The sequence below is a fragment of the Mus pahari genome, chromosome 20 (genome assembly GCF_900095145.1).
Source record: "Mus pahari chromosome 20, PAHARI_EIJ_v1.1, whole genome shotgun sequence".
NCBI lineage: Eukaryota > Metazoa > Chordata > Mammalia > Rodentia > Muridae > Mus > Mus pahari.
Window position 1 is genome coordinate 19,841,989 of NC_034609.1, and position 18,384 is coordinate 19,860,372.

Genomic DNA, 18,384 nt, shown 5'->3' on the forward strand with positions numbered 1-18,384 from the left:
CTCCTTCAATCTCTTCCAATGATAACACTTTATATAACTATGGAACAAGATCAAAGCCAGGGCTTTAACCTCAGCTTGGCACCCTTGGGAAGGTAGAGGCTGGTGACAGACATACCTTTCTTAACTTTGGATTCTCCCCAGGACCCATACAGGTGCAGAGACAGCCACGCTTTAAGCACACATTGGCTTCCAGATGGCAATGGGTTGCATTGACAGGTGGTCAAAGAACACATAACCAGACAAGGGAGGATGCTGAGTGGCTTGCCAGCCATGCATGCAGAGGATGGGGTGGTGGGAGCTACTTGCAATATCGCTTCCAATTATGAAAAATGAACGTATCTGAAATATTCAAGTAATATGGGGTTGGCTAAGAAAATTGGGTGTACCCAGAGGGGAAAAACAGTGTAGCTATTATAATTACATTGGAGGAGAAGTTTTATTTGTTATTGAGCTAGGCTCTCACTTGATAGTCCAGGCTGGGTTTGAAGAGAATTCTGTCTCAGCTTTCCAAATCAATTTTTATTAAGATAAACATAAAATGGTAACGGTTACACCCTAAAATGTTAATGCTGGCTTTTAAAAATTGTTTTAGATAAGGTCTTGATATCTCTCTAAATATGTGATATACATACACGTGTGTGTGTGTGTGTGTGTGTGTGTGTGTGTGTGTGTGTGTGTGTGTAGATGGACAGAGCTCTTCCCAGTTACCCCATGTACTGACCTTACATTTATCTGCAGGCTCGCCTGTCTCTTCCTCCAGGAAGACCTCCCTGAGTGCCCCAGCCCCTCAGTGCACTCCATAATAACCTCAATTATACATCTTGACTATGCCTCCCTAGTGCCCAGACTGTGATCTGTCTGCTGGTTTCTACCATCGGTGCATGAACTTTAAAGAAAAGATCAATATTGGGTCAACTCTTGTTTCTAGTGGACTGTCTAGCACAGGGCTCAGCACCCAGGGGTAGGAAGTCAATGTCACAGAAGGTGAGAATGATTCCCCTTCAGCGAGCTGCCTGGCTCATGACCACTGAGTCAAGGGGAGGGAGCATCTGCATTCCCTCTCCCAGCTAAGAGATGACGTTTCTATGGCCTCAGGCTCATCTGTGCCCCCTCCCGACCCCATCGCTTGCTTCTTCCACTTGCTTCCAGTCACGGTCACGGTCACGAGGGGACCAGAGAGGGACGGTGACTCAGCCCAATTCATCACCACAATGGAAAAACCCAGTCACCTGTCCTCCTGGCAGCAGGCAGGGCTGTTTCTGCATCTGGAAGGGCAGCAAGCTATGCTGCCTTGAAGGTCCTTTTGTCTTTCACCTACTGGGGAAAAAAAAAAAGAAAGAAAAAGAAAAAGAGTCCTGATAAGAGAACACAAGGGAGTACCGCTGGCTGACACTCGGGGCTCACAGTGCACAGTGCAAATCTCAGAGATGAGAACAACATGTTACTGAGCACCAGGATTCAAGCTAAGTGTCCATGTGTGTGTGCCCTCTCCTAAAAGTGCTGCAAGCCCTCCATTCTCTGAAGTGCCTGCCTCTGGGCACTTAGTTGGCTCCAAGGCATCTGAACAGCCTGTGAGGCAGAGCCCACTTCCCACGTAGAACATGAGAACACCTCTTCCTGGCTTCCTTCCCTTGTGGCTTTATCAGAGGGCCTGATCTGGGCTCCGCCAGGCAGATATTGTACTCTGGGCCGTGAATTAGAAGCTGATCCAGCACCCATCTGATACCTGGCGTGGGTGGCGGCAGTGGCAGCAGCCTTCACTCTGCATCCGAGGCAGTTGTGGCCCAGATGACAATGTCCAGTGTCTGTGTCCACTGCTACTACTGGTTGCGACACCCGCGCCCGGGGATGGCACTGAAGTTTTAGCACCAGATCAAGGCTGCCTGCTGATCAAGCCTGGCTCATGCCGTCCTGATAGGTCGCTTCACTAAGTCCCCCTGTGCCCCACTTATCCAGAATGGGCTGGTTCGTGCAGCAAGCACCCTGCCTGACATTTCAATCTGCTTTCAAATGAGGAAAGGAAGCCTTCTTCTCTGGCCTAGGCATGGCAGAGGAAGTCTTTTGCTTATTCTGCACAGCAGTGACTGATGAGGCGTCTTCCAAGGAACTAGCAACAAGGCCAAGGACACTTCTTAGGGGCACCCTGTCCCTGCATGCACTTGGCCCTCTGCTATGTTCTGCTCCCCCCTGTTAAAACCCCTTCAATCAGCAGGCTGCCTCCCTGGAGGAACTGAAGATGAAGGAAGCCCCACTGTGGCTCAGGGGCCTGACAGTGCACCCTTCTTCTACTGGCTCAGCAGTGACAACCTTGCAGTGACTAGTCCAGAACAGTCTGTTCCCACCACATCTGTGCTTGACTCAACAGTCCCCCCCCCGGGGGGGGGGCGCTTACCATCATCTATCACCCTTTTTACTCCCTAGCAGATCGCCACATCCAGGGGTTGAAATGCCAATCCCGATACCGCAGAATTCTCACTTGAAGTCAATGGGTCATCTGAGCCAGGCACATTGTAATGTATCAGTCCAAGGCCATTACAGATGCTGTGCCTCACACAGACAGACATACCAGAGCTCTCACCAGGAAGCCTCCTACAATCTCTAGGTCCTCTTTTTCCTCCATCTCTAGGCAAGGACTTTAATGAAGTAGACATGACTAGAAATTCAAGAGACAGCGTAACATACAACTATTGCATTATGTCAGGGGAATCTTTCTCGTGTTGATAACAGTATCCCTCCTGCTGAGAGAACTCTTAGTGGCTGTTAGATTGCATCCACCATGAAGGCCCTCTGGGACTTGCTGAACATGTTCCTATCGGTCTACGGACGTCTGTCTCTGAGAAACGTCCAGAAGAACAGATGGAGAGAATGCAACCCCAAAACAAAGTGGAGGGCTGTGTTCAAGAGGCATTCCCTAGTGTCCCTGTGCTCAGGGCTCAGGAGGATGACAGGCCAATACTTGGGCTGCTTTCTGTCATATTTTTGGTCAAAACTCAGCTGTATGGCAGCCTCCAGGGCCAGGATCTTGGCAGCACTTGTCTCCATACAAACAGTTCATCTCCGCCTGGCGCTGCGCACTACTACTGACTGGCAGTGGTTGTAGTACAGGCCATGGTCGGCATTCACATAGCCACCCAGGCACGCTCCTTGTCCAGCTGCCGCTGTCACCTTCGCTCTTCCCGGTGCCTCTCAGTCTCTGCAAAGTACTGGCGCAGCTCCTCGGTGACTTCCATGTTGCTCCAGTCACACTCTGCCCTGTCACCTGACTCTGACCCCTGCCCTTCCAAGGCACACAGTGCTTCATCTTCTCTTGTGGATACCCAGGTCCTACTGCAGTCATGCGAGAGCTGCCCAGAGCTTTCAAGATGGGAAGAAATGTAGGGCGACTCCTGCCAGGCTGAGTGCTGGGCGTGAAAGGGCTGAGGGATCCCCGAAATCATAAGCATGAGCGCTCCAGGGAGGAACAGCATGCGGAGGGAAGCACGGGAAAATGAAACAGGAGTTCCTGGACTTTCTGTAGGCATTCTGGTGGCTGTGCATCCAAGCCATTGCGCGACAGTAATGTCGCCAGTACTGCGCATATACTGGGTGAGAATACCAAGACCTCGGTCGCTCTCCATCTTGACGCCATTATTGCTATCTCTGATTGGAAAAGTCCATAGTGGGCACAGAGCTTATAAATGTCAGGTGACAGGATGATGGGTAGTGGGCATTCAGACTTGTCCTGAAATTATTGAGAAGCATAGAAGTTAAAAGTCTGACTCTATGAGGGAGTAATGATAATTTTACCATCATCGTCGTCGTAGTCATCATCATCATCATCATCATCATCATCAATAATAGCAACCACTTACTGAACACTAAAGTATTCAGGCACTAAGTTAATTGTGTTCTTCACAGGCTACCATTTACTTGGTGGGGGGGGAGAAGGATGTATGTATGTGGTACATGTGTATGCATATGTGTACTTGTGGGGGTACCCATGTGTGTGCTGGTCTGTGCTTGCCTAAAGTTGATATGGGGTATCTCCATTTTAATTACTGAGGCAGTCTCTGCCTCCTGAGGGCTGGGATTACAGGTGGCCATCATGCCTGCTGGGCTTTGTGTGGGTTCTGGGGAGCTTAATTCTGTTTGCAGGACAAGTGCTTTATCCTGAATTGTCTCTCCAGGATGCACACAAAGAAGCTGGAAGAGAGTAACATGCTAGAAGTTCTGTGAGTGAAAAAATAAAAACGAAGTGCTTGAAAGCGCTGGTCTTCTACCTAGAGAACCATAGCCCTGGGGAAGAAAGACATTTCGGAGAATGTTCATTCTGTCACCACAGACTGTCCCACCCCAACTCCCTTAACAAAGGAAGGCACTAAGAGGGAAGGGTTTCCCAAAGGTGAAGAAATGAAGCTTTGCCGCTTTGGTCTCAACACAAGAACCTCAGTTCAAATCCAAGTCACTAAAAGGATCCATATCAGCTCAGGGCACCCCAAGACCCAGTTTTCACACAAGGGATGTTTTATTTGCCCCAGAGGGACAACAGGCAGGGGGTGGGAGACAAAGATGGGAGATAGAGGATGAGGGAGGAGAGGAAGGGAAAAAGGAAGAGGAGAAAGGGGTATGGGGGTATGTGTGTGACAACATGGGGCACAAAGGACTGTCTCTGGATAGACAGGAGACGTGGCCCATAAGCAAATGGCGGTTTATAAAGGTAAAGGGGGAACACCCTGTGTTAGGATGAGGTGTTTAATTTTAACTGGGCGTGTTAATTAGGGCAGCCAAAGAGGGCTTTTGACTGCTAGACTTCAATACTTTGATAGCTGGACCTCAGCCTCAGGAGGAGGCTTGATGGCGTGCTTTAGGAATGTAATCTAGTGGGTTTTTGTTTTTGGTTTTGGTTTTGTTTTTTTAGCAAGGCAAGGAGAATGTGGGAGAAGGGCAAGGCCAGTCAGTCACATCTGCCTTGTTCCGGCTGGTTAGAATCCCTTCAGCCACAAGCTGTAACATAAACAGGGGTTGTGTGCCCCACCTGCAGCCATTAAATTCTCAGCTGCCTCCTCAGAGGGCAGTGGGGTTAATTCCCTGCTGCTTCAGGTGTGGCCACCTTAAGCCAAGGCCCAAGGGCAAAGCACCTCTTACAGAGGCAGCAAAGTCAGAAGTTATGTGGGCTGGCTTCTCTTGACACGCCCCTTCCTCACACCCAGGGCCTCAGAGAGATCCTGATCTGTGGGCCATAAAGACAGGAACCCAGAGAAAAAGGTAAGGGGTGCACAGTCACCTTTAGAGCCTGAACGGAATGAGTCACCGGGAACTCTTTATCTCGTCGCAATTTCAGGGCTGGTGATGCTCAGGGTTTGTGAAGTCGGAGAGACTTCAGGGCCTTTGACCCTCCTTCTGAGGATCCAGGCCTGGACCTGAGTAGAGGGAGATCGAGGAGAATAAAGTCCCGTGCCTTTCCTGCTCCCGGAGAGTGACCTGCAGGGAGTAGGTTGAGGCCACCGTGTGGGTGGGACCCTAGTGGGGGCAGAAAGAACATCTTAGCCAGGAAGTCGCCTGCGTTCCTCAGAAACCTTCAGACTTTGCAAACAGGGCGGGAAGTGTTGGCTCCTGGACCACTGAACCCTAGCTTCTCCTCAACCTCCCCAGGACGTCTCCTCAGATGGACGGGGGAGGAGAGGTAGAGGCGGCGGGAGTGAGCCAGGGTTCCCCTTGGGAGGCTCTGGCGCTCCGCGAGGAACGGGACCCTCTGGGGGAGGTCGGGCGCTGGCAGATTGCATCTGGGTCCCGGCCTGTGGGTCTTCCCGCCGGGCCTCCCGCCCACTCCCACAGCCCGCGACAGTCCGGCTCAGGCCACCAAGCCGGGCGCGCAGCGCGGCCCACGCCCACCCACCCACCCACGTGGGCACGCCCCCGCGGCGCGGCGCCCCGCCCCCAGCTCCCGGGGCGTCCAGGCCGGGCTCCCGCCTCCGCGACCGCGTCGCTCGGCAGCCTGGGTGAGTCGCCGCGCCCTCACCCCTGGGATCCCCTCTCGGCGCAGCCACACCGCAGTCCCGCACCTTCTCTCCCCCCCCCCCCACCCCACGTCCCGGCCACCTCCCCTCCTCCCCACGCGAGGGCGACGCCCTGTCTCCCAGCCTTCTTGGCTCGGATCCCCGGAGACCGCGGCTGTCGCCGGTCCGGCCGCGACGGCTGGGGGCGGTAGGCGTCTTTGTTCACGAGGGGCCCCTCCCGCGCGGTGTCACACTCCCCCCCCCTCCTCCGGCGCTCACCACGGCCAGGTGGCAGCGGATGCCTTTTGGGGTGCGCGGCTGTGCCATTGGTGGATTTTTTTAAACCCTGCTGGAGGGGGCGGCGAGCGCACCGCGCTACCGGCTGCTGCTCCCGCTCTCCCGCCGCTCCTCTCTGCGGCTACTGCGCGCCTCGCCCCGGGCGGCCCAGCGCGCTCCACAGACGCCGAGATGAAGGTGCTGGGACACAGGCTCCAACTGCTGACAGGTACCGAGGCTTGCCGCTCGCCGCTGCCGCTCTCCGACTTGGAGCGGGGTCGGGACGCGGTGGCCCTCGGGTGCGCGTTCCCAGTTGAGCGAAACCTGAAGCACGCTGGGCTCTACTGAGCCGCGAGCGCCGGCGTCTGGGAGGGTGGAGCGCCACAGAGGCCCCCTGTGGTGTCCCGTCGGCGGAGCTCCGATTAGCAACCCCGGGGGAGCTCCGGAGTCTCAACCTTCCAATCAATTATCCTAAGTCCCCTGAGAAAGCATCCTTGGGCCTCCTGGGGGAGCTGGGAGAACGTGTGTAAGGGCCTCCTTTTCTGTGATGGTCAGAGCCACCTTTCTCTCTGGGGAGAAGTTTCTTGCTGGAAGTAGAGTCAAGTGGCCTGGGAAGATAGGAAGATAGGTTGAACCGTGATGGCTGGAGCTATCCACCTTGGGGCCGCTCTAGAGAAGAAATTAGATGTCCCTCTGAGGGCATCCTGGGGCCAGTAGCTGGAATGCCTTGGAGAAGCTGGATGCCTAGAGGAGATGGGAAAGGGAGCAAGGGCAGAGGCCAGGTATCTATTGAAAGGGTACATGTTCCTCATACATGAAGTCCAGCATCAGTGGAGGCTCCCGTTCCCAGGGGGGAGGTGGGCACCTGGGCTGGAGGGGACAGCCTCTGTCCAGATCCCACTGGACCAAGCTGAGCCTTCGTCGGGTGCATCCCCATGCATACCTAATGAACATATTCCAAGAGATGCCTCTCTGGCACTTGGGGTCCTAACGCTGTAAGATGAGGAAGGGGTTGCTCTCTGTGTGTGTGTGTGTGTGTGTGTGTGTGTGTGTGTGTATGTACTCAGGAAATGGAATGGGATTTGGGGTAGGGATCTGAAAGAACCCAGAGATTAGAGCAAGTGGCTGCCTTTGAAGACCCAGACAGTGAAAGTAGAACTTTCTGATCATGGAAAGGGAGGTCACGTTCCAAGCTGGAGGAACAAAGGGTGTTCTGCATGTGCCCTAGAGTCTTGAGTGACTTAGTCCGGGAGTGGCCTGGCCCTGGAGGGTGTGTGTGTGGCGGGGGAGGTTGGGAATGGTGGTAGATGAAGGTATAGGCAGGAAGTAGGCCAGGTGAAGGTTTGGGCTGTGAGTGTGTACAAGCATGTGTGTGTGTGTGTGTGTGTGTGTGCGCGCGCGCGTGCTGGGGTGTTACAGGAGGAAAGTAGGCCAGATGCGGGTTTGGGCTGTATGCTAAACCACAGTGGGTCTTGCTGGGCTCATAGAGAAAGGCAGGTGGAGATTTCCTGGGGCCTGGGAAAGCCTGGCTGGGTGTTTTGGCCATTGCCTTTCAACTTTTCCTTATTGCAGTCACCTGCAACAGAGACCCGCAGCAGGCTAGCCCCACCCTCAGACTGGAAGGAGGGGTCTACAGAGCCTGGGGTTTGGATTTATACCTGGGGGGGCAGAGCCAGGTCCTCTCACCCCCATCTGGCCCTCAGAGGGAATGGATGATACCCTGTGAGGGTCTGGAGAAGGGGGTCCATGGGCAGTGTGCCCTCAGGCCCTCATTGTGCTGTGGCAGGCTTTCTGAACCCCTGGCGGGGCTTCGGCAGGACTCTGTCACTGTGAGAAGCTGCCAGTGTAGCAGACCCAGCCGTGGGCCCAGCCATGGTGGTGCGCAACTATAATCCTGGCCCCCAGGAGGCTAGAGCATGAGCATGGCAAATTTAAGGCCAGCCTGGGCTATGGGGTGAGCTCACACCCCTTCTCCTTCATGCACCCCTCCCCCTCCTTGTGTCCTCTTCCTGCCTCATATAGGTTTGGAGTCAAATGCCAGCCACAGCTGGTTGTGATTTCAAACAAACAGGTCGTTTAACCTTCATCTCATTCATAAGATGGAGGTTAAGCAAAGACACCTAAGAGATGTTTTGGGTCCTTCTGAGACAGAACAAGTGACACATTTGATTGGAACCGCAGAGGTCTGTCTCCCCTCTGGCTCTTTTCTCTGGTAATGAAGGATTCTACCCGCCTTGGCACATTGGCTTGTAAGGACTTGGGATCTGCCACACACACACACTCCACATTACCCCTGCTCACAGGCAGCTGGGAGATTTTTTTTACTTAATCTCCGTGGAGTGATGTGCAGGTAACAGGGTGATGACTGTGGTGAGAGTGTTCAGCGAGTGCTCAATACCTCTTGGTGTGGTCTAAGCTCATGCATCCTGCTCATTGGCCGTGTCCCCTAGGAGGTTGTTTCTAGTAGTTTTTATGGCTTCCGTCTTACCATCACACCTGTTTGCCAACGGGATTGGTCACTCTCCCACATATGAACAGCTGAGAGTGGATGACCTATGTCCTACCTGAGGGTTGTGCCCATGGCCTCCTGCCTGCTCATCTGTGGGCTGGACTAAGCCATTCCACACTTCGTGTGAGCATGCTTATCAAATGTTGCAGCATCGGGCAGCATCTCCCTGGGCCTCTGAGCTCATTCCTCAGTGCCCTGAGGGGCTCCTGTCCCCTCCAGGATATCCTAGCCCTCTTATTGGGCTCTCTGCACAGCAGACCTCTTTGAGATATATTTCTGGGGAGCCTGTTTTGACCTCAGGTTCTATCATGCGAGGTTGGAGCCCAATGGCCTGATGTCCATGGCAGGTGGCCCTCCTGTGGGGCTCAGAGAGTGCCACTGACTTGTCGTGCCTGGGCCCAGTGTCCTAAGGAAAAGAGAAGACAACCTGAGGTTCCCAGGTGGCGGCTGCTGCTGCTTGTGGTGGCTTCCTGACTCCCTGCATGGGTGGGGTGGGGTGGGGAGGGGGTCTTGCCACAAATGAAGAGAGGCAGCAGGCAGTTTTGACCCCAGAGGATGTGAGCTTGAGGGGTTTTCTCTGCATCTCTGCTCCTGAATTCTGGGCTCCAGACTCGTTAGCAGCTTGGGGTGGAGAGTCAGCCCTCAAAAGTGTGAAAGAGCAAGCCACAGTGAAGGAGACTGCCCCAGTGTCAGTCCACACACAAGTGCCTCCCAGCCCTCAGGGGCCAGCCTGGTGGCTTGGTGCAGTTGGCCATTTTCTTTTGTGTGTTGGATGTGGCCGTGGGACATTGGTCTGTTTGCAGACTGCGTAGCAATTGGTCTCAGGTATTTGTCCTCCAACAGTATGTTTCCAAGATGGTTTCGGAGAGCTCTCACATGGCAGACTGGGGCTTTGACAGGGTCTCTTGGAAGTCTGAGGATCTTGGCGGCTCCCCCTCTTCCTCCTCCTCCTCCTCTTCCTCTCTTGAGACAAGGTTTCACTGCATAGCTCTGGCTAGTTTGGAGTTCACTATATAGACTAGGCTGGACTGAAGCTCACAGAGATTTGCCTGCTGTCTCTGGAGGATGTGTGTGTGTGTGTGTGTGTGTGTGTGTGTGTGTATGCATGCATGCATGCATGTCTCTCTGTCTTTGTATGTGAGTGCGTGTGCACACATGTGTGTGCAAGCAAGCATGTCTCTGTAGCCCAGGCTGACAGTATGCTTACTATACACTGGAGGATGACCATAAGCTCCTGATTCTCCAGAGTCTGCAGGTGTGTGCCATCACACTGGACTTTACGTGATGCTGGGACTGATTCAGACTCAAGGCTTTGTGTGTGCCTGGCAAGCACTTTACCACCTGAGCTACATCCCCAGCGCAGCCCATGTGCCTTGGCAACGTTTCCTACTGCTTCTTATGGAATGGACACAGGGCTGCACGCCTTTGATCCCAGCATTTGGCAGACAGAGGCAGGTGGATCTATGTGAGTTTGAGGCCAACCTGCCCTATAAAGTGAGTTTCCAGCTCAGCCTATATATTTACAGTGGGACTATATCTTTAAAAAACAAGAACCCAACTTGTATAATTTCGTGTCATTAAAAAACAACTTGTACAATTTAAAAAAAGCAAAGGTCTGGCAGTCCTGTGTATAGAATTTAGGATTTAAGTCATTGTCATAGTTACTTTCCTGTTGTTGTGATAGAACACTATGACCAAGGCAACTCAAGGAAGGGGTCATTTGGGGCTTATAGTTCAAGAGAAGGAGTCCATCACCATCCCGGCGGAGAGCGTGGTCGCAGGCAGGCAGGCAGGCAGGCATGGTGCTTGAGCAACAACTGAAAGCTCACATCTTGATCCAGAAACTGAAAACAGAAAGAATTTAGTGTAAACAGACCTTAAACCCATCCCAGTGACACACCTCCTCCAACAAGGCCACTCCTAATCCTTCCCAGACAGCCACCAGCTGGGGACCAAGTTCTCACTCAAACCAGCGTAGTCCTGGAGTGTCTCCCACCGTTTTACAGGATACTTTTAAAGAGTGCCTGATTAGTGTTAGGGCAGTTGAGGGAAACTAAGGCTCGGGATCCCGAATCGTCCTCTCCAGGTTGTACATCTCAGTACACACCACTGTTTCACTTGGGGTGCTGGGCTGTAGCTGTGAGATGCCCACGCAGGCAAGGGAGTGGGGTTTCTAGATGCTTAGATATGGGGGAGGCTCCCAGTGTGTAGAAGAGAGCTGGTACCACCCTCATGGAAGGCCAGTTGGTAGTGGTGTATCAGGTCTTGGCAACGCATGATCTGTGACTCTGCAGTTGAAGCTTTAAGAACAGATAAAGGTTTATTGCAGAAAGTGGTAGCAGCCAGTTGCAGAACACTAGAAGAGTGCATTCAGCTCAGGACACACACACACACACACTCACACACACACACAGGCAGGCAGGCATCTGCAAATCTCTCTTCTAGAGGTCATTTACCCCCGACTCAGATATCCCCTTAAAAATAAGTAATACTAATGGCGGTGACAACTCACCAGTGTGTGACATTCTCTACTTATCAGACAACGCCCCGGATGCCTTCACTATATTATCTTGCCACTGTAATGTCTCATGGTCAGTGTACTTCTTTTGAGGACACTGAGGCACAGAGCAGCAGATCGCTTGCCAGAGGTCACACTGATGGCCGGCGGCCGGCTGGAATTTGAACCAGAAGAGCTGTCTCTAGAGTCTGAGAAATTTCCTTAGAAGCATGTTTCCTGAGTCAGAAGTAACATCTTCAAGGCTGGGGCCGAGACTCCATGGCAGGGCACTTGCTGAGTGTGCAGGAAACCCTGCTGGGTCTTGGGTTTCATCCCTAGTCCCCCAAAATAGAGCTTTTCTGGGTGCTGCTGGGCATTGGAAAGGCCATGGAGACAGATGGCAGGACATTGCAGGATGTATGCAGTTTTCACCTTTTACACATGAATATCAAGTTTACTTTCCGCTTGATTTGGTTTGGTTTTGTGAGACAGGGGTTCTCTCTGTAGCCCTGGCTGTCCTGGAACTTGCTCTGTAAACCCAGGCTGGCCTCGAACTCACAAAGATCCACCTGCCTCTGCCTCCCGAGTGCTGGGATTAAAGACCTGAGCTGCCTGTGCCCCAGCATTACTTCAAACAAACAACAACAAAGACAACAAGGCTCTTTTGTAGCTCAGTTTGGCCTTGAATTTACTAAAAACTTGAGGATGACCTTGAAGTTCTGATTGTCCTGTCTCCACTTCCCAAGTGCCGGAGTTACGAGAGAGTGTCACCATATCCAATTGATATGGTCCTGCGATTGAACCCTGGGCTAGCACTGTACCAAGCAAACAACACCCCTAACACTCGAGTTCTGCTGTCTTAAACTGAACAATGGCAAGGTGTGATGATTCACCCCTGTGATCCTTGCACTTAGGAGACCAAGGGAAGAAGGGTGTGGGTTTGGGCTAGCATAAGTTACAAAGGGAGACTGTCTCAGAAACAGTTAAAATATAAATAAATAAAACTGAAGATCTGCGGCTACCCAGCAGAAAAGCACTGTAAGAGCTGTGGTTCCAAATGAAGCCAGCCCCACAGGCTCAGAAAGCTAGATCTCTTACGGAGGGGAAATCAAGAGATGCGCCCATTGTCCTGAGGGCTCCTGGGAGTTGGCCTTCCAAGTTCCTGAGGGGAAAAAGATAGTGCGGCCTAGGGAACAGTGCCCTGGCAGAGGTAGAACACAGGAGCACAGTATACAGGCTCCTACTTCCAGCCTCATCGTATACATGTATACTTCAGTGTCCCCTTTATGTTCTTAGGGTGTGCTAGCCTCAAGAACAGCCCCAAACGGGTATTCTGACCTTAGTCCCCTAGAACCTAGGACTAAACATTGGCAGCCATGCTAATGGGGCTTTGCAGATAAGATGAGAGAGTTCATCTGGAGAAAATTCCTAGATTAGCAGGTGGGGTCCTGTGTGTACTTCCTTATCCTCACTGTAAGAGGGAGGCAGAATCTATCCTGTTATAGAAACAGGCAGAGGCAGAACATCCTGCCCACGCTGTTCACTTGGCTGTACTATCTTTTTCCCCTCGAGGTCTTGGAAGGCCAACTCCCACAAACCCGCAGAAAGACTGAGCATCCCTAGATCAGTAGAGGCTGCTTTGCTGTTGGCCTTGCAGTGGGGAGGGCCACCTGAGCCAGGGTTGTGAGGAACGCTTCCTGGAAAGGGAGGGAGTCTGCAGCCACCCCCCACCCCCACTCCGCCATACACGCACACTTCACTGGCTAGAGCTGCCTATGTGGCTTCCGACCTTCAGAACTGTAAGGGCGTTAAGTCCAGGTAATGAAGATTCATTAGACCAGGCACTGGAAAGTGACCTGCAGAGAAGGTGGGCAGGGCCCCTGAGGCTTGCAGGCCACATGGATGCTTCCCATCAGCCCTGGCTGTATGACCTGGAGCTGAGCTTGCCTGTGCCCCAGTGTGGTTGCTGGGCTCAGCTGAGAAAGCACCAGAGAAGCCAGAATGGGCTGTGTGTTTTGACCCTGCCTGCCTGCCATACCCTGATCCCATTGGGTACAGAAGATTGTGTGTGTGTCGTACATGTGAATGCCTGTACACATATACACACACACACATACACACACACACACACACACACACACACACACACACACACACATGAACACACAGAGAGGGAGAGGGAGTGAGTCAGTCCAGTTTGCGAATAAAATGTCTGCTCCAGAGTGGCTGATGGAACATGTCCCTTTGGGACATGCCAGCTTCTCAGCCCACTTCTGTCAGGCAGGCAGGCAGGGGAAGTAAGTGCTATGTGCCTAGAGGTGTGCCTAGGTGGGCAGGGACAAGGATCTCAGTCACTTTGGAGGCCACAGGAAGTACTTGTGGGATGCCTTTCTCCAGAATAGAGAGGGTGGTCCCATAGCTGAGTTCAGGGTTTGTAGCCCTCACATACTCTGTATCCAAAATTGTTCCCTGGTGGCTCTCGTGCCCAGACCCTGAACACCAGAAATGGCTTGTAGCCCTGTTTAACCCCTTGGTGCTCTCTGCTGGATGTGTCTGGCAGACAAGGGTCGGGTCTAGGATTAGGAGTAGGACCTAGGGCAGAGTGGACCCTTCCCATTGGTGAGGGGTCCTTGTAGATAGTGCCTAAGCTTGTTCCTCATCCACATAGAACAACGCTCTGGGCTGTGGATGCTCGAGCCTTCCCATCTGTGGCGTGCTTCCTGACACATAGGGAGGGATAATCTGGGAGTCCTTTCACCACCACAGCTCAGGAGGCATCTTTGGAGATTTTTCTACATTTGAAGAGACTTCCTGTACTGTCCTAGAGTAGATGGAGGTATGGCCAATCTAACGCAGGCCTGCCTCCTGGCCGTCCCCTGCACAGCATGACTGTGTATGATTTCCATGAGGACAGACACTGGGGTTCACTTGGCCCTTTGAGTCCAAAACAGGGAAGACTTGGACATTATAGTAGATTTCTCGGTGCCAGTGGCAGGCCCAGACGCAGAGCTTGAGCCAACACAGAGGTCAGTGCTGGGCTCCGCCGCAGCAGCCACAGTGGCTGCAGGTTGCGCTTTGGTCTCCTCCACTTGTTTGTTCCCCAGACAGGGTATCTCTGTGTAGCCCTGGCTGTCCTGAAACTCATTCTGTAGACCCTCGGCTGGCCTCGAATTCACAGAAATCCCCCTTACCTCTGCTTTCTGAGTGCTGGGCTTAAAGGTGTGTGCTACCACCGCCTGGATATTCCACTCTTGTTAGTTTGGTTGTTCGAATCGGTAGATTTCTTAGCCCTTTCCTCTGGGTGACAGGTCATCCTCCTGATGGGCCCAGCAAAGAGCTCTTCTCTAAAGAGTCTAACAAAAGCTGAGTCCTGAGCGGAGGCTCTGCCTCACCCTGAGCCGTCTCTTAGCCGTGTGTCCCATTCACTTGGCTTCCCTAAAGCCTATACTCACTGTGAGCCTCATCTGTTCTCCATGTTAACATTGGGAGCACCAGCCTCTCGAGGACCCGAATACACAGTGTATTCCTACTGTGTGTGCTTGGGGTACCAGGCTGGGAGGTGGGGGGGGGGTCTTTCGCCCCATTCTGGCCTCGTTCTTTCTATGTAGCTGAGGATGACCTTGAACTTCTGATCTTCCTCCTCTACCACCTCAGGGCTCTGCCTCGGTTTCTCTATCAGCCTACGATGCTGGATGTTATCTTTCCCACCAAGCAGGCAAGCACGGGTGCTCTTCCCAGACTATCGGGCTTCCTGCCTGCCTTCCCCATGCCTCTGTATCTCTTCGGCAAGGTGACACCTCTAACCGCCAGAGTTAAGTTGCTGCCCCAGACTGGTTATGTCCCTTCTGTGGCCTCCATCCACAAAAAATCACACAGACCTGTTAGTTGTTTGCTCTGCACCAGCCCCGAACAGCAATCTCTTGTCAGTGGTTTCTCCCTAGTTCCCGACGCAGCCTGAAGTCTCTTCATGATTTGAAAGTAGTTCAGATTTCAGAATTGGGGATATTTGACTATACTCATGGGGAAAGCCCAGGGTCTGAAATGCTCATATTAAAACTTAAGAGTGTCAATCCAGGCAGTGGTGGCTCACCTTTTAATCCCAGCACTTCAGAGTCAGAGCCAGGCTGGTCTACAGAGTGATCTCCAGGATAGAAGGCTTACACAGAAAAACCCTGTCTTGGAAAAAAAAAACTTAAAAGCAAAAAACTGTGTCATGTCGATGTTCAGAAAGCTTCAGCCCTCAAAGGATACCCTGCAAAGAGTCAAGCCAGATAGGGTGACATGAACCTGTGACCATGACTGGGTAGCTGAGGCAGGACGGAGAAGTGAAAGTCATACCTCAGAGCATTGCAGGCGGTCACATCTGGGATGTCCACCAGTGCTGTGTGCCCAGATTGTACCCAGCCAATAAATGGCTTGGGTCACCAGGTCACTTCTGGGACGCCATCATTCCTGCTTAAAGCACATAGATTAAGGATTGAGGACCTTCAAAGGGAGGCATGGGAGCTGTTGCGTGAGGAGGGTACAGCAGGTGGCACCCTCCTAACAGGCCGGGCACTTGGATGGAGAAGGCTGGCAGGTGGTTGGTGCTATGGAGTTCTTTTCCGTGGCGACATTGATTTCTAACGTGCTAATTAAACAGGTGGTTTGGAGAGAGGCTTTGGGGAGGAAAATGCCTTGGGAATGTGTGTGCCAACCCTCTGTCCTGAGACAGCTACAGAATCTGGGCATGGGGGAGGTAGGTATACCCGCCACGTTATTACCTTTTTGAATCTTACCCCAGGATCCGGGACAAGTTGTGTCCTTGTTTCTGGGAAGCTCGCCAGGTTGGGCAGGCACAGCTGAGCTAGGTGGGAGATGCCTGTGCTGAGGAACTTTGAGAATTTGTGACGAAAGTGCCAGAGGGAGCTTTTTAACTTGTGTGGGTCACAGTTACACGTGCAGCTGCCAGCCAGTGCACCCCTGAGAACTGAGGTCAGAGGTGCTGCGTGAGACCCCAGAGAGAATGTTACCTAGGGCTGTGTGGCTAAGGGGGCTCGGGATAGGACCGCATGTGATGTGACAGTCCTGCAGTGCCAGCACCATGAGTGCTGCTTGTTTGCCTGTGGAAAAAGCCCTGGTGTTCCCTTCCCTGTAACATATTTTTGCACATTACGGTGGGTCGGTGGGTCTCTGGTTTCCCAGGAAAAATGTCTCAAACATACAATAGTGTCAACCGTATGTGACAGAAAACTGACGGCATCCATAGATTATGCAGACGGTGGTCCCCTCTTCCATGCAGGGCCTGAATTCATTGTCACCTGTTGCTCAGGGACTGCTGCTATGGTTGCCACTGTTGTTCCTAGTGTCCTAGCTCAGCACCCAAAGTAGTTGTTCAAGTTCCTGCCATCATATGTGTATTCTAGCCAAAAATCTAACAGGGGAAAAAGCCAAAGAACAGTATATCCAGTATATCTTGGGCCAATGAGATGGTTCCGTGGATAAAGGCTGAGCCTGGCGACCTGAGTTCCTTCCACAGAAACCCGTGTGGTGGGAGAGGACTGACTCTCACAAAGTGACCTTCATGAGCAGGTCATAGCATGTGCACACACATACACACACACACACACACACACACACACACACACACAGAAAGAGAGAGAGAGAGAGAGAGAGAGAGAGAACAAAACAATGGTATACCTCAATACCTCACCCTTAAAGAATAGTGGCCAAGGTCACATGCTCTACCCTTAGATGTCACATCTCCTGGTCACTGGTCACGAGTACCATTCCCATCCTTAACTGCCCATGTAAACTTTTGGGATCTCTTGGGAAATGGAGAGAACAGACGTCATCTCTGCAGCCGCAGGAGCCTGCTCTGGCTGCACACAGTTGCTGCCTGTGTGTGTAGTTAGGACCGTCGCTCCCTCTGCCCTTGGTCTGGGGATTAGAAGTTTCCTGCCTGGAGCTGCATTGTGTAGCAGAACGGAGCTCACACACTAGTGCTGTGCCTCAACTTCCAGCTTCAGAGAGGGCCACTGGTCAGTTCCGAGTACAGACTTTAAATCTTTGTCCACCTCTAACGCTGAGAGCCTCAGACAGCTTATGGCAGGTGGGCAGCTCAGCGATGCTGTCATCATAGCATTTCGTGCTGTCATTGCTGTCCCGGGAGACTGAAGAGCAGGTGTCACAGCATAGTGTGCTCTGGAGAAATGGTGCTGCAGAGACAGGATGGCACGAGGCATGTGTGCACCAGCAGCAAGGAGAGGACCAGAGGCAGAGTTGGAGTGCAAGGGGGTTGAAGCCGTTTATTTCCCATCTTCTTTGAGCTGGGGTTCTGTTTGTTTTGTTTTTTGAGACCCGGTCTCACTCTATAGCTCTTGCTGTCTTGGAGCTCACTGTATAGACCTGGTTGGCTTCAAACTCACAGAGATCCTCCTGCCTCTGCCCCTGCCTCTTGAGTGCTGGTATTAAACATGAGAATCTTGAAGTTCCAAACAGCCCTCTCTGTGGTTTCAGAGGCAAAGCCTTGAGTGGTGACAAGTCACAATGGGCTGAGAGACAGACCCCAAGTGAGGACCAGCGTTCAGTTCCCCAAAACCCATGGAAATGCCTCTGTGATCCAAAGGAGGTGAAGAGACCCACAGAACAAGCTACCTAACTGAGATGGGGGCTCCGGGTTTAGCCCTGCCTTGATGTATGAGGTGGTGGCATCTGGTGACATCAGGAAAACAGCTGATGTCAACCTTGGTCCTACACACATGCGTGAATGCACACTGCAAATGCACACCCAAAAGTCCCTCATCTTGTAGGTGTTAATTCTAAATCTTAGACCTGCTCTAGAAATGATTAAAATAAAACATTGGGAATCTCCTGGCATTCACCAGCCCCAAGTTTGATCTTCAGCAGGGAAAAAGAAAAGGACAATATAAGCAAGATTTCTCACCACTTGATAAAGTCTGTAGTGTCCGACTATACTTAAAGGAGTTGGAAATCTAGTTCCAGGCTCCTGGTAAGCACACAGTAGGCCGGATTTAGAGCCAGTACTCCCCTGGCTCTCCCTGCAGATAGGACCTAGAGCAGTTACCCTGCAAGTGCCGAGCTCACCTGCTCCCACATCTGGCTTTCTGAACAGCAGCCAGGGACCC

General features: G+C 52.4%; 1 protein-coding gene and 1 pseudogene across 4 annotated transcripts in view; one reads left to right on the forward strand and one right to left on the reverse strand.

The window, feature by feature from the left end:
* Positions 1–318: 318 nt before the first annotated feature.
* LOC110337806 lies at positions 319–6,277 on the reverse strand (annotated as a pseudogene).
* Positions 5,194–18,384, forward strand: part of Ndrg4 (NDRG family member 4) — a 38,608-nt gene continuing 25,417 nt past the window's right edge. Inside the window, exon 1 of one of the 4 annotated variants that reach the window (XM_029532385.1) lies at positions 5,194–5,244. Coding sequence is in view for 2 of the 4 variants with exons in the window: in XM_021220863.2 (XP_021076522.1) it covers positions 6,444–6,480 (37 nt within the window). In the remaining 2 variants the exon portion in view is untranslated. Of the gene's footprint in view, positions 5,245–5,944; positions 5,979–6,263; positions 6,481–18,384 lie in introns of those variants that run through there. The other 3 variants (XM_029532386.1, XM_021220863.2, XM_029532384.1) reach the window with 3 other exon arrangements.